At 36.7% G+C, this 14,316-nt stretch overlaps 1 protein-coding gene across 9 annotated transcripts in view; it reads left to right on the top strand.

Annotated features, from left to right (window-relative positions):
* REV3L (REV3 like, DNA directed polymerase zeta catalytic subunit) overlaps positions 1-14,316 on the top strand; it is a gene marked incomplete at its 5' end in the record, with an annotated part of 188,424 nt that overhangs the window by 56,926 nt on the left and 117,182 nt on the right. For all 9 annotated transcript variants that reach the window (XR_014267494.1, XM_082475066.1, XM_082475072.1 and 6 more), the window contains 2 exons: positions 5,740-5,929; positions 11,256-11,330. Coding sequence is in view for 8 of the 9 variants with exons in the window: in XM_082475066.1 (XP_082331192.1) it covers positions 5,740-5,929; positions 11,256-11,330 (265 nt within the window). The remainder of the gene's footprint in view (positions 1-5,739; positions 5,930-11,255; positions 11,331-14,316) is intronic.

Below are 14,316 nucleotides of genomic sequence, written 5' to 3' on the forward strand. Positions count from 1 at the left end.
ATGTAGGATTAGTAACTTAAAGCCAATGATTCTAAATAAAGTCCTGTATACCTTAGTTGAAGAAATAAAATGGCATGAATATATGTGAGACTCCAAAGCGTTATTTATAAATGAAAGGAGAAAATGAAGAGAAACTATTCAACAGGAAGTTATATACATATGCCCTTTATAAAGTTAGTGTTTATACTTAGTTTTTGTTTTATTTTGTTTTTAATTTCTGGGTCATTGAGAAGTAGGTGACTTCTTCCTTCCTGCCTTTCTTTTACACAAATTGTATAATATTTAGAAAATATGTATAAGCAACAACAAAAAAATGAAATCACCCATTATCTGATTTAATGTATTATATATAGTTTCATAACTGAATTAAATCTGAACATCACCAGAAATAGATATGTCATAAACATCTCTTTATGCTAGGAAATATACATCAATACCACCTGTTGCTGAGGTTAGCAGACTTTTCTTTATAGGGCCACATAGTACATTTTTGAAGCTTTGAGGGGCTAGAAGGTCTCTGTCACAGCTATTCAACTCTTCCTGTAGCAAAAGCAGCCATAGACCATTCCAAATGGGTGTATTCCAGTAAAACTTTATTTACAAAAACAAGTGGCAAGCAGGATTTGGTGTGAGAGCCATAGATCTGTGATACAGATGCGCCATAATTAGTCTTGGGGAAGTTTATTATCTTCAGTTTTTTACTATTATTAGTTATACTCTCAGCATCTTAATATCTAAATCTCTATGTACATTCTTAATTTTTTCCTTAGCATAAATTCTGAAAAAATGTAATTTCTAGGACTAAGAGTACATCTTTAAGACTTTTCTTTTTTAAACGAGAATAGGTGATATAACACTTGCTTTCAAACTGTGACTATGAGGAGTTTTGCTTGATTAGTTTTGTGGGTTTTGTGGGGATGGAAAAAAAAAGACTGGAGGGAAACATTGAGTTAACGATAGTAATATAAAACTTAAAAAGAGATGTTCCATGAAGAAGAAAATACGAAAAATTTCATAAGTACAGATTTTCCTGTTCATATAACCAAGTGTTTTTGTTTGTTTGTTTGTTTGTTTGATAGCTCTGTAGAGTTTTGTTTAAAATCTTGTGTAGATTGAGATTTGGGAGATGGGGTTTGCAAATTACAAAGTGAGCATTTCTTTTTCAGTCTCCTAAGACACTCTTAGGTCAGCATGATTTTGATTGTGATTACCAATCAGCTTGTTTTTTTAAAAAAAGAAAGAAAAAAGAAGACGCCGTTAAATTTTCCTGTTCTGGTTGACAAGGAAGTCTAATCAGTTAGATCAGGGATTGGCAAATTACTATCCATGGACAAAATCCCTCCTGTTGCCTGTTTTTGTAAGTGAAATTTTATTGGAACACAGCCATGCCCATTCACTTAAGTACTGTCTATGATTGCTTTTAGACTACAGCAACAGAGTTAAGTAGTTGTCAGAGACAGTATAGTCCAGAAAGCCTAAAGTATTTACTATCTGCCACTTTACAGAAGAAAATTTGCAGACCCTAGAATTAGAGGAACGGCACATGTTAGTCTTTCTATTTATTGAAAATGGATCCACAAAAGCAAAAGTAATTTTGCTGCAGATAAACTAACAAGGTTTTAGAAGCACAATTAATTCAGAGCCCAAATCTGGGCTCTTAAAATGTAGAAGAACATGTGAGAAAACAATATAAGAAATGTTGGAATACAGAGGACTTAATGTGTAGTGTAATTCTAAGTTATGTGAAAGATTAGATTTAGAGCACCCAAGTGCTGGCTGTTACAGAGGCACCTACCTTAGTTATAAAAGCCCTTCTTACACACAGTTGGAAAATAGCCAGTTCCACAAAGTTTTGCTATAGTGTCTTTAAAAGCGAGCAAGTTATACTGTGACAAGTTCCGTGGCACTTTTCGTGAAACAACCTTGTTGCAGTTGCTGAATGAGACAACATCAGTCAAATTGGAAAATTCACACTCTTAAAAATTTTTTGAAACCTGTGTACATAGGCTTATTCCCCCAATGACAGTCTTTATCCCTACTGGATTTGTTGCCTTAATTCAGTTTCACATGACAATAACAGGGGGCATTCAGAAAGTAGGGATATTTTCTTTCTTTGGATCCACGTTACCTGGAAATAGCTAATATCCAGGATCCCAAATCATTTAGTAAGGTTTTGAAACAGCATAGCTTTTATTAATTTTATAAAAAGTTTCTTAAAAGAATCCTGTGTGTGGAACTCTTTGGAGTATAGTAGAAAAGCCTCTAGGCTGAAGTCAAGCGTTCCTCTTCACTAGGCCGCTAAATAGATGTTGAAAAAACCTGAATCCGTAACCAGCTACCTGGACTTCTTTTATGAGAGAGAAGCCACTAATTTAATGCTTACAAGCACTGATTTTAGGGTGTTTTCTCACAGCCAAAAATAATCCTAAGTGAGGGGGGTCAGGGTAGACTAGTTTATCTCTGAGGGACTTTACATCTATATGGCTCCACATATTTGTGTGGGATAGAGCTGATGGAGGGGAAAAAATAAAAGTGGTCTGTATCTTGTCCAGATAAAGCAATGCTCTGACAGAACCACAAATTTTATAATGATAAAAGACATACTGTTGCCAAAAAGAAATTGACTCTCGTTCATTTTTACACATTTCTCTTTCTTTGTTTAACTTTTGAGTTTCCTTATTTTATCTTGTTTCTCATAATTTCTGTGACACTTATTCTGTATTAGAGCTGTTATGATTCTGCTAAGAATTCCTTAGGCTGTGGTTGTTCTTCAGGAGATTGTTCTTGAGGAAGGGTGATGAGTAAAGCACTGAGCTATCCCAGCTGCTGGAGAACTAGATGGAGGTGCATCTGTCTTGATTTAGTGCCTACAGCTTTGCATGGGACGTCGGCTCATTCAGGGTAGGAAAGTGCAATAAACTGGAGATCCTTTATGTCCTTCTGTAACCCTGATGGTGGTGCCTTAGTTGTATCAGAGTCCCTCTGTTTTCATAGATTTCTTTTTTCAGATATTCTAGGCTTTCACACCATTCCTTCTCCTTAAGCAACTATTCTGTTTTGCTGGTGGTTCGTTCATTCGTTTAATAAATATCTGTTAAACACATATTAATGTGTCTTGTGCTGGATCCTGGGGATATTACTATCATTCAAACACAACACCAGCTCCCAAGAATTTGCAGTCAAATGGGAGAGTCAGACAAGGAAACAGGTGTTTACAGTACAAAATAAGAACTGAGGAATTAAGGATTAAGGAAGCCAATATTTACTTTCTTAAAAACATTGAACCAGAATGGTTAAATGCAAAGAGCATTGGTTTTAGATTTTGTTGATCTGCTTTTAAATCCTGATTCAATTACTTAATAGGTATGTGACTTTGGGAAAGTTAACCTTTGTGATACTTGCAAAGTTGTTCTAAGTTTTAGAAATAAATATATATAAAGCACTTAGTCCAGTGCCTGCTGAATAAATGATTTCTGCTTTTTTTTTCCTAAATCATACACCGCAAATTATTGTTCCAAAGCCTATAAATAGAAAGATCATTTCTCTGGCCCTTACTTCATAGGAGATGTGAAAAGAGGATATTGTAAAATTTTTATGAACTTTGTGAACATCCTGCCTATAAAGAAACTATCAGAAATCAAATTTTATAATTATTTCTTATAAAGTTTACCCAGATTTCCATTACTAAGATATGGACTGTAAAATTCATATCTTAAGAACTTACAATATTGCTTGTGAAATATGCTAGTAATTTTGTAATCACCGGTCTTATATTTTATTTGTCAACTTAAAAAGGGGATACTTTTCTGTCTCCTCACCTCCCTCACCCTGTAGTTGAGCATGCCAGTTACTTTTAACCAAATTGTGGTTTATATCCAGAAGTGTAATGGTTATAACCTTTTTTCATGAGATGTTTAAAAAGCATTCAAATAGATCATCAATAAATTGATAAAATATCAATATATTTTCTTAAGACTCACTCATCATTACAATTTGAATTTTTTCTATTTGAAGAATTGAAAGCTGCAATATTTAGGAAATAGTATCATGCCGTATTTAGAAATAGAATAGTTAAAGAATTTGCTTTTAACTGAAAATATTTTTTTCATTCCTTTGAAATTAAGTAACATAAAATTAGAAACTGAAATTGGTCTGACAGCAACACAATTTGTAATTCTTCAAAAACGTCAAAGTTGGTAGCTCAAATCAGAATACTGTACTCGGGAGGGCATAGATCTTATTCCATTATGTGACCTTTCCAGTTTTGCTATACTTTATGTAATAACTATTCCAGATTTATTTGTTAATTCTGTTATAGCTGTACCTTAAAAATAAGACAAGGTGATGTTATTTACTATAAAAAGTGTAAATACAAGTATCAATAGAACATAGAACTATTTTCTATGTATTTTATATAAATCACCCTAAATTATAAATAGGAAATAGTGATCAAACAAAAACTTCTCTACCAAAAGAAAAAGCCAGTGGAACAGAGTGGGATAAGAGGTGGGAGAGAAGCCCTAGGATTGTGTTGGCAGGGCAGTAGTAAGTGACAGCATGAGAAAACTGCATGTGTTCTTCCATCACTGCTGTTCTCCTCTCTGTTTGAATTAGACAAATGGGATGTGCCCAAGGGGAACGAGGGACAATGTTCAGAGGAAAGGAACCACTTTTATACAGCCCTGCCAGATTCATGAGAATAAGGATGCATCTGCTTTTTGTTGCTGCTGTTGTTACTTAACCTTGTCATGGATACATTACTGTTTCTGTAGCACTTCTTTTGTGGGTTCTTACTCATATTACTTTCTCTATCATGGCTATACGGGATTGTCTGTTGGCAAATCAGCACCATTTACCCCTTCTACACCTTGCCTGATGTAATGGCTTCCTGGAAAGTGTGCATGCTGGTTTTTTTCCCTCTTTGTATCTCCCCTGTCCCACTCCATCAAATGTGCAATTTAAATATCCAGAAGTCCATTACAGACAATTGATTTGTAGGGGTTTTCTTTTGATTTGTTTTTGTCTGTTTTGATTCTTTTTCCCTAATAGCAAAATTTCATTTTTACCCTTCCCAACCCACGCCCCCCCACCCCCCATAGCAAAACTCCACACACTGGAATGCCAAGACAGACACGTTGATTGATTTATTTAGTAAACTTTCAGTGAACTTTTGTAAGCTTCGTAACTCTGAGTTAAGTGGTATTATAGGGCAAGGGTCCCCAACCCCTGGGCTGTGGACCGGTTACCAGTCAGTGGCCTGTTAGGAACCCGGCCGCATAGCAGGAGGTGAGTGGCAGGCGAGCAAGCAAAGCTTAATCTGCTGCTCCCCATCGCTCGAATTACTGCCTGAACCATCCCCCCCGCCCCATTCTGTGGAAAAATTGTCTTCCTTGAAACCGGTCCCTCATGCCAAAAAGATTGGGGACCGCTGTTATAAGGCAGTTCAGTGAAGTACATAAAAGTAGTTAGATTGTGAGGGTGAAATATTCAAACGTATTTTCACCAAAACTACTATTTAAATCAAACTATAATGCTTATATTTATAAAATGCTTCTAAATGTTCTGTTGTAAAATATAGTCAATACAGGTGGCTTTAACTATGGGTTAGTTTCTTCAACCCTTCCCTCAGATAAGCTGTGTTGTCATTAGACCATTTAAATGACTTGTATTCTGAGCTTTGTAATGTTAAGGTTTTAAAATGCATCTCAAGTCTAAACTTTACAATGTGTTACATTTTAGGTCAGAAGACGTGTCTTCATCTACATGGCGTCTTTCCTTACCTCTATGTGCCATATGATGGTTATGGACAGCAGCCAGAAAGCTATCTTTCTCAGATGGCATTCAGTATCGACAGAGCACTTAATGTGGCTTTAGGCAATCCATCTTCCACTGCTCAGCACGTGTTCAAAGTGTCATTAGTATCAGGAATGTAAGTATATGATAACATCTTTTAAAATTTCTATTTATCTGTATTTATATTACTGTTCTAGTTAAAAGAAAACATATCCAATTCAAATATACTCTGTTCATTTTTCTTTTATTTCTAATCTAATGGAACCAGGGTGAATTTCTTACTGTAACTTTTTAAAGTCAATTTTTATTGCAATGAAAGATAGATGGTTAACAGTAATTTTTGTTTTAACTTTTTCCATTTCTCTGCTTCCTAGAACTGTAGAAAGTCATGTAATTTATTCATCAAGTATTTATTGAGCACCTTGTATATTGGTGAACAAAACAAAGATCCCTGCCCCCATGGAGGTTACATTCTAGTAATGGAAAACAGAAAATAACCAATAGATAGAACATGAAATAAATTTATTTATTACATGATAATTAATACTATAGAGCAAAATATGTAAAACAGGTAAGAAGGATCAGTAGTATGGGGTGGGGAAGTAGACTGGTGGCAGTTTTATATAGGGTAATCAGGGAAGGTGTCATTGACATGGTAAATGACATTTGAGCAAAGACTTGAAGGTGAGGGGGTGGGAACAAAATGGAGGCCAGGTGTCTGGAGTGGAGGGAAAGGAGAGTGGGCAAAATGAGGTTAGAGAGATATGAGAGAATGGAGATCATGTTGGCCAGTGGATCGCCAAAACCATTTTTACCTGGTTTGACAGCCATGAGAATGCACCTCTCAGATCTCCAAATACAAAGAGCATAATTGAACAGTGGTCCCAGCTACTGCACTAAAATCCATCTATCATTCTGTGTAAACTGAAGCTGCTTTCCATAGGCTACTCCCAGCCAGTGGCTAAGCAGAGCAAGGCTACTAAGGCAGGCCTGTTTCTGGGAGACACTTGGGAACTCTGGGGCAGCCTTTCTGAACTTTCACTAGAATCACACTGCAATAAAAGACACTTCCACTCATCTTCCCTATGTCCCTCTCTCCTTCACTTAGATCAGACCTGTATCTAAGTCTTGTGGCTGTCCCACCCTCTCCTGAGTTCATCCTCATATTCTCTCACATGTGTTTCCACTAACAAATTTCTTGCACATTTTGACATCTACTTCTTGGAGGACTCAGACTAACACACTTGAGAACTTAGTCAAAATACATTCTTTGGTCTCACCCCACATCTAATGAAGCAGATACTCTGGTGGTGGGACCCAGACATTTGTGAGCCTTTCTGCTGATTCTGATGCATACTCAAGTTTGAGAAACCACCGCAGTAGGCTATTCTAAGGACTTTGGCTTTTACTCTGAGCTATTGCATGATTTTGAGCAGCCAGGATCTAACATATACTTGAAAGGGTTCCTTTAGCAACTGTGGGAAGAATAGATCATAGGGGCGTAAGAGTTGAAACATTAATCTGGGTGAGAAAATATGGTGGCTTGAACTAGGGTAGTAGCAGGGGACTAGTGAGAAGTGGTCAGCTTCTAGATCTATTCTGAGGGTTGAGTCCCCAAGATTTGCTGTCTGATTGGATGAGGTTTGTGAGAGGAGTCAGGGATGACTACAAAATTTTGAGTCTGTGCAGATAGAGCAGGCTGGCAGGAAAGATTTAGAGCTCGTACTGGAACATATGAGTTGAATACATCTGTATGAAATCCATCTTAAATCTGTCTACTTCTTCCACCTTAATCCAAGTTTTCTCCTGGACCACCACAGTATCCTTTTAATTGAATTTCCTTCTTCTGTTCTTATCTCACTCCAGAGCTGCAGAAGTACCTGTCTTGTAATGTAAATTGGACCCTTTTAAAATCATTTAAAATCCTTGAGTGGCTTCATACTGTTTATAGAATAAAATTTAAGCTTCTAACCACAGCCTATGTGATCTGACCCCTGCCTGCCTCTGTAACTTTGCTCACTGTGTTCCATCCAGAAACACTGGTCTTCTTTCAGTTCCTCTGATGTGCTGAGCTCTTTCCCACCTTTGTACATGCAGTTTCCTTTCCTTGAGTGCTCTACCCCTCTCCAGTCCTTCAAATCCTTCACCTCTCCAGAGAAGTTTCCTCTGACTTCCCTCCTTAAAATAGGTTGTTATTATTATTATTCTGTATCTTAGCCCATTCTTTTGTTTCCTTTAGTACTTTACTATAGTTTGCAGTTATTTTAATTTTTTGTTGATCAGTTCTTATGTGTTTCTCCCACTAGCATGTAAGTTCCATGAGAAAAAAGACCATGTTTGTCTGTCCATCATTATATCCCTTGCACCTTGTATGGTGTTGGGCACTTAGTAGACAAGGCTCAGTAACTATTTGTTTGAATAAATGAATAAGGTAAAAGTTCACACCCATCCTATGATAGCAACAGTTAGGTTAAAGATAATTATCAGCTTTATATTCTAATTTTTTTATGTTTAATGATTCCTCAGAACGTTCCTATATATATTCTCATTTCAAAGTTGAATCTCCAAACAGCCTAGTGGAATGAATAATGAGTCACCAGTCTTTCTATATTTTTGGTGGGCATTTGTTAAAAGCATAGCCATACTTTTAAGTTAGTTGAGTTACAAATCTGGAGACCTGGAAGCAAAAGATGAGCTGTTCAGTCTAATTTATGGCTGCCATTCTCTTTTTTTCTCCCATTCTCATGTTTTCTATGTTTTTTTCTTATATAGGTCCCCTTTTCCCTTACCATGCATTGTAACTTCTATGATTCCTTTACTCCTTCAGTATTGCCTACTTCTTTAAGTAGGCAAGTTGCATCTAGCTAGCAAATTAAAACTTGAACAAATGTAATTCCAGTCTTCCTAGACTGTATACTATACTGAAGCTGGGTTAAGAGAGAGGACCATGATCTTAGGCTCATTTCAGGGGTTCCTTGTCACTTAGCTATCATGATTCTAGAAAATATTCTATGAAAAGATTCTTAATCCATCTAAATTAATTAAATGAGGTTTTTTTTTTCACTATCTGTGCTCATTTTTATTCTCATTGTTATATTAAAAAACTAACTCCAATTATGAGATATAATTTTTTAAATATAAAAATATCTACTCTTGAACTCTGCTCCATTCTACTTTCTTTCTCCCAGAGAGTCTCCCTGTGGAGAAATTCTTTTGGCAAAATCAACTAAAGTCAACAGCAGAAAGTAAGGATTGCAGGTTAAATTATACAGAGACTTTCTTGGCCAGAAGAAGCAGAAAACTGAATTTATAGAATTTCCAGGCTATATTTTGGGGCAGTAGATACAAAAGCAGAATCCTAGATTTACAAAGAATTGTAGGGATTTGATAGTCTTGTATTCAGTTTTTGAAATTTATAAGATTCTAATTGTAAAAACCTAAAGATTTTTAGCAAAAACAAAGCAAAGATAATGTGGACCACACCAGTGCAGATTTAATTCTCTTTTTTTTCCATTTATCTGGCTAAAGGTATAACTCCTATCTTTAGACAGAGAGCTATATTTATGTATATGAAAAATACCAAAGCAGGAGGAATAAAGAATTGAATTTTGCTGGTGAGAGAGAATGAGATCAGTCATATAATGTGTGTTTCACCCCTTCCTTCATGGCAACAAAAATGGGGTGAACAGCATCAAACTAGACAGGAAAGGGTAAGTGTTATTTTAAAACTAGAAAAAAAAAGGGTAAAGGGTAGGGGATAGGGAGTGATGGTCAGAGCAGGCCTTTCTGAGGAGGTGAGTTTAAGCAGAGACCTGAATGAAGACTGAAAGTAAGCCATACAAAGGTTCAGGGCAGAACTTTCTAGGCAGAGGAAATGGCAAATTACTTGAGAGTGGATCAAGTTAGAAGGGGCTGAAATGTTTAGAATGGCTGGAGGAAAAACGAAGCGTGGGTGTGAGATAAGATTGGAGTGAGTGGTAAGAATGAGACAAAGAACGTTTTAGACCTTTTTATTTATTTATTTATTTTTGGCTGTGTTGGGTCTTCGTTTCTGTGCGAGGGCTTTCTCTAGTTGTGGCAAGCGGGGGCCACTCTTCATCGTGGTGCACGGGCCTCTCACTATCGCGGCCTCTATTGTTGCGGAGCACAGGCTCCAGACGCGCAGGCTCAGTAGTTGTGGCTCATGGGCCTAGTTGCTCCGCGGCATGTGGGATCTTCCCAGACCAGGGCTCGAACCCACGTCCCCTGCATTGGCAGGCAGATTCTCAACCACTGCGCCACCAGGGAAGCCCCCCCTTTTTTTTTTTTTTAATAGAAATTGCTTTACAGCAATCATACAGATGGTTCTGACCTAAAGGCTTGAAATAGCTTATATAAAAAAAAAGTTGTTTAAATATACCTCAAATAATGACTCTGTTGCCAACTTACTCCTGTATTTAAGGTCTACTACACTGTCAGACATGACAGAAATGGTGTCCTAATGAGGGTAAGTTCTATCTAGTGCCCATCATAAGGGGAAAATATTTTTTTAATGAGAAGAAATTGAGTTTATCCACCTAAAGATTTAACCAGCCACTATTTACAGACAAACTCTAGGCAAATACTTTTTATTTTGTCTATAAAGTCAGACCTATTTATATATTGTTTCTAATTACATCATCTTTGAAAATGGTAGTCTGTATATCAGAGTTTCAGATCCTCCTGAAATGATATAACATGATAGCCCAACTTATTCCTTCTTGCATTGAGGACTTGTTTCTCTCCCTATCACATAGATTTTTGCTTCTCCCTTTCCCCCCTCTAGCTGATACCCTGAGAAGAACCGAGCCTCAACATAAATAGGGTCCTTAGTAAAGCCGTCGTCTTTTCAATCTCTTAAGTTCCTGTCTACATAGTTTTCACAGGTTTCCTTTGATTTGAGTGTGTGTTTTATACACACATACGCATATGTACATATGTATAACAGGTAAATTGTCTCTGCTTAGTGAACTTGTAAAATTAATAACAGAGACAAATAAGGAAAGTGATACAAATTCTGTCAATTAAAGGACTTTGTTGATGAACAGCTTTAGTTTTTGACAGAAAAAGTGGGAAATGGGAAAAGGTATCAGAAAGGTCTCTGTTCTTCTCATACATAGTCTGAGTAAAGAGTCACTTTTTAATAGAGCCATGATGATTGAAATTAAGGTATAGTTTGCTGCTCCTTTTTGTCCCTAGTTTTTTTTTAAGTGGTATTTTTAAACTTTTTTAAAAGAAGTAACAAGAGTTTATCATGTCATATGTTAACCTTGTGGTAGGTTTAATTGAAAAGTCTTGGAGGTTCTTTTGTTTTGTTGGGGGGGGTTGGTAATATTCAATGTAAGTAAGACTGAATTAGGCCAGCTGAGTCCATTTAGGGCAATAAGTTGCATTATTTCATCTCTGATGAAAATAAATTGAAATATCTTTTTCTTTTATTTCAGGCCTTTTTATGGTTATCATGAGAAGGAAAGACACTTTATGAAGATCTATCTTTACAACCCTGCAATGATGAAAAGGTACAAAGATAAAGGAAATAAAAAATGAATAACTATCACTTAAGTATTTTAATAATAAAAAGAAAAATCTAGAAGAAAGGCCTGTATAGTTTGTAGCGTTATTAAAGAAAGAGACCATAATATGTACATACATGTGTAAAGAGAGAGAGTCATGGCTTGGACTCTAGGAAGGATATTTTAAGGGTAAGGGACCTTGTTTTACACCCAACTGCTTCTTTTCTGTTTTAGATTTAGAGAGTTTGTAGAAGTATATAAAGAGAGATGGTTGGCTGCCTTGTATAATAATGCTACTGCCCCGCTAGCCAGACCAAATGTTCAATACCAAGAGAAATTCATTCTTCAGTTTCAAAGCAAGGAGAAATATGTGAGAGTGAGGCCAGAGTGGGAGAGCTTTCTACTGTGAACTTAACCACTTTTCAGTACTTAAAAGATTTTTCTGATGAGATAGGTGATGTTATTAACATTTTTTTCCATATTGTTTAATGAAATGTATCACCATTTAGAAGATTTATATAACTTAGTGGATCTATATTTTCCAAACGACCAGTGCATGACGTTAGAAAATTATGCATGGGTAAAAATACTCCAAGTGTTAGGTAGACCAATAGATTTTAATATAACAGAGTACAAAAAGTTCATTGATATGGTTTCAAATTCCACATTATTGCTGACCTTTAAGAAACTACCACTCCATTGCATTTCCATGTAGTAGAAACAAAGATCAACGTTTACCTGAAGAGACTATTCAGTTACTCTTCCTTTTTCCAATTATTTATCTGTGTAAGGCTGGATTTTCTTCATATGCTTCAACCAAACAATATATCAGAACAGACTGGGCTGAAGCAGGTGTGCGAATTCAACTGTCTTCTATTAAAACAGAGGTTTGCAAAGATGTAAAACAATTCCTCTTTTCACTAAATTGTTTTTGTTTTGGAAAACATAGGATTTTGTAATATATAAAACACTGTTATTTATGTTAACATATAATGGGTTTATTGTTGTTATTTTAAAATTAGTAAATAAGTTTCTTAAAATTTTCTGTTTTAACTTGATTTGGTAAGTGTCAATGGATATAAGCCACATAAACAAAAGCTCTTTGACGCTGTCAATAATTTTTAAGAATGAAAAGGGGTCCTGGGGCCAAAAGTTTGAGAACCATAAAAATAAAGCTCTCTTAATTTTCTGTCACAGATTCTTAAAATCTGTTCACAGCCATTCTGTCCTTCTCACTGCCTATTACAGTGGAAGAGATTTACCCCCTTACCTCTAAAGCTCATATTCCACCCTCTTTGACTTTTTCTTCCATCTATCAGTTATCCCCATCTCCCTTTCCACACCATTTAAATATTAATAAGACTCTGTTAATTTTACACATACACACATTCATACTCAAAGACATTCATACTTACAGCTATTCTCCCAGAAGATTTTTTTTTTTTTTGCCTGTGTTGGGTTTTTGTTGCTGCGCATGGGCTTTTCTCTAGTTGTAGCGAGCGGGGGCTACTCTTCCTTGCAGTGCACGGGCTTCTCATTGTGGTGGCTTCTCTTGTTGCAGAGCACGAGCTCTAGGTGCGCAGGCTTCAGTAGTTGTGGCGTGCAGGCTCAGTAGTTGTGGCACATGGGCTTAGTTGCTCCGCAGCATGTGGGATCTTCCCGGACCAGGGATCAAACCTGTGTCCCCTGCATTGGCAGACGGATTCTCAACCACTGCGCCACCAGGGAAGTCCCTTCCCGGAAGAATTTATCTATATTTTGTGTGTTCAGTATCTTACCTCCCATTCACTCTTTTTTTTTTTTTTTTTTTTTTTTTTAAATTTATTTATTATTTATTTTTGGCTGTGTTGGGTCTTCGTTTCTGTGCGAGGGCTCTCTCCAGTTGCGGCAAGTGGGGGCCACTCTTCATCGCGGCGCGCGGGCCTCTCACTATCGCGGCGGCCTCTCTTGTTGTGGAGCACAGGCTCCAGACGCACAGGCTCAGTAGTTGTGGCTCACGGGCCTAGTTGCTCCGTGGCATGTGGGATCTTCCCAGACCAGGGCTCGAACCCGTGTCCCCTGCATTGGCAGGCAGACTCTCAACCACTGCGCCACCAGGGAAGCCCCCATTCACTCTTTAACTTACTCCAATATAGGCTCTACTTCAACCATTTCACTCAAATTGCCTTCATTAGTGACCTCAGTGTTGTTAAACCCAATTAACACCTCTTTGTCCTTACCTTTTGACTGCTTGTCAGTGCTTAGGTACCTTAAAATAAAGCTGCTTTGATGTAAACCTTTTCTGGTTTTCCTCATACCTTTCTGGTCATTCATATTTACAACATTTTGTCGATTCCTCTTTAACATTGTGGTTGTTTCTTGGACTTTTGTCTTAGGCATTGATTTTTTTCTCTCTATATGTGCCCTTCACTTTACAGTCTTATATACTCCCATTTTTTTAAATGTTTATGCATTTGGCTTCCAAATGTATATCAGTAGCTTGAATTTTCCTCCAGAGCTCCTGACCAGTATATCAAACCATCTACTGGATAAATAGAATAGCACTATAGTTAAGAGTGAGGGGTCAAGTCAGAGAAAATTTGGGTTGAATTTTAGCTCTTCCACTTTTTATTTGTGTGATTTTGGACAACATTTTGATCTAAGACCCAGTTTCTCTGTTTATAAAATGGAGATAGTAGTACCATAGGTAGTAAGAATTACTTGAGATTAAGCATTTAGAGCACCTAACACAGTGTCCAGTACATAGTGCCCCAAAATATGTTTGCTTCCTCTACTCTGTTAATAAAATTATCCTTATCCTCATCTTTATTATCATTTATTTCTAATATTTTTATAGAAATCTCCCTGAATGCTCCAGTATACCTAAACTCCAGTATGTCTAAAACTGAGTTTGTCTTTATTTCCTCTCCAAATAAAATCCCCAAACAAACCTGTTTTCTTCCAGTAATGTAGCACCACCAACTAGCTGCTTAACCAAGATATCTAGGCATTA

The sequence above is a fragment of the Balaenoptera physalus genome (genome assembly GCF_965194825.1).
Source record: "Balaenoptera physalus genome assembly, chromosome: 9".
Classification (NCBI taxonomy): Eukaryota; Metazoa; Chordata; class Mammalia; order Artiodactyla; family Balaenopteridae; genus Balaenoptera; species Balaenoptera physalus.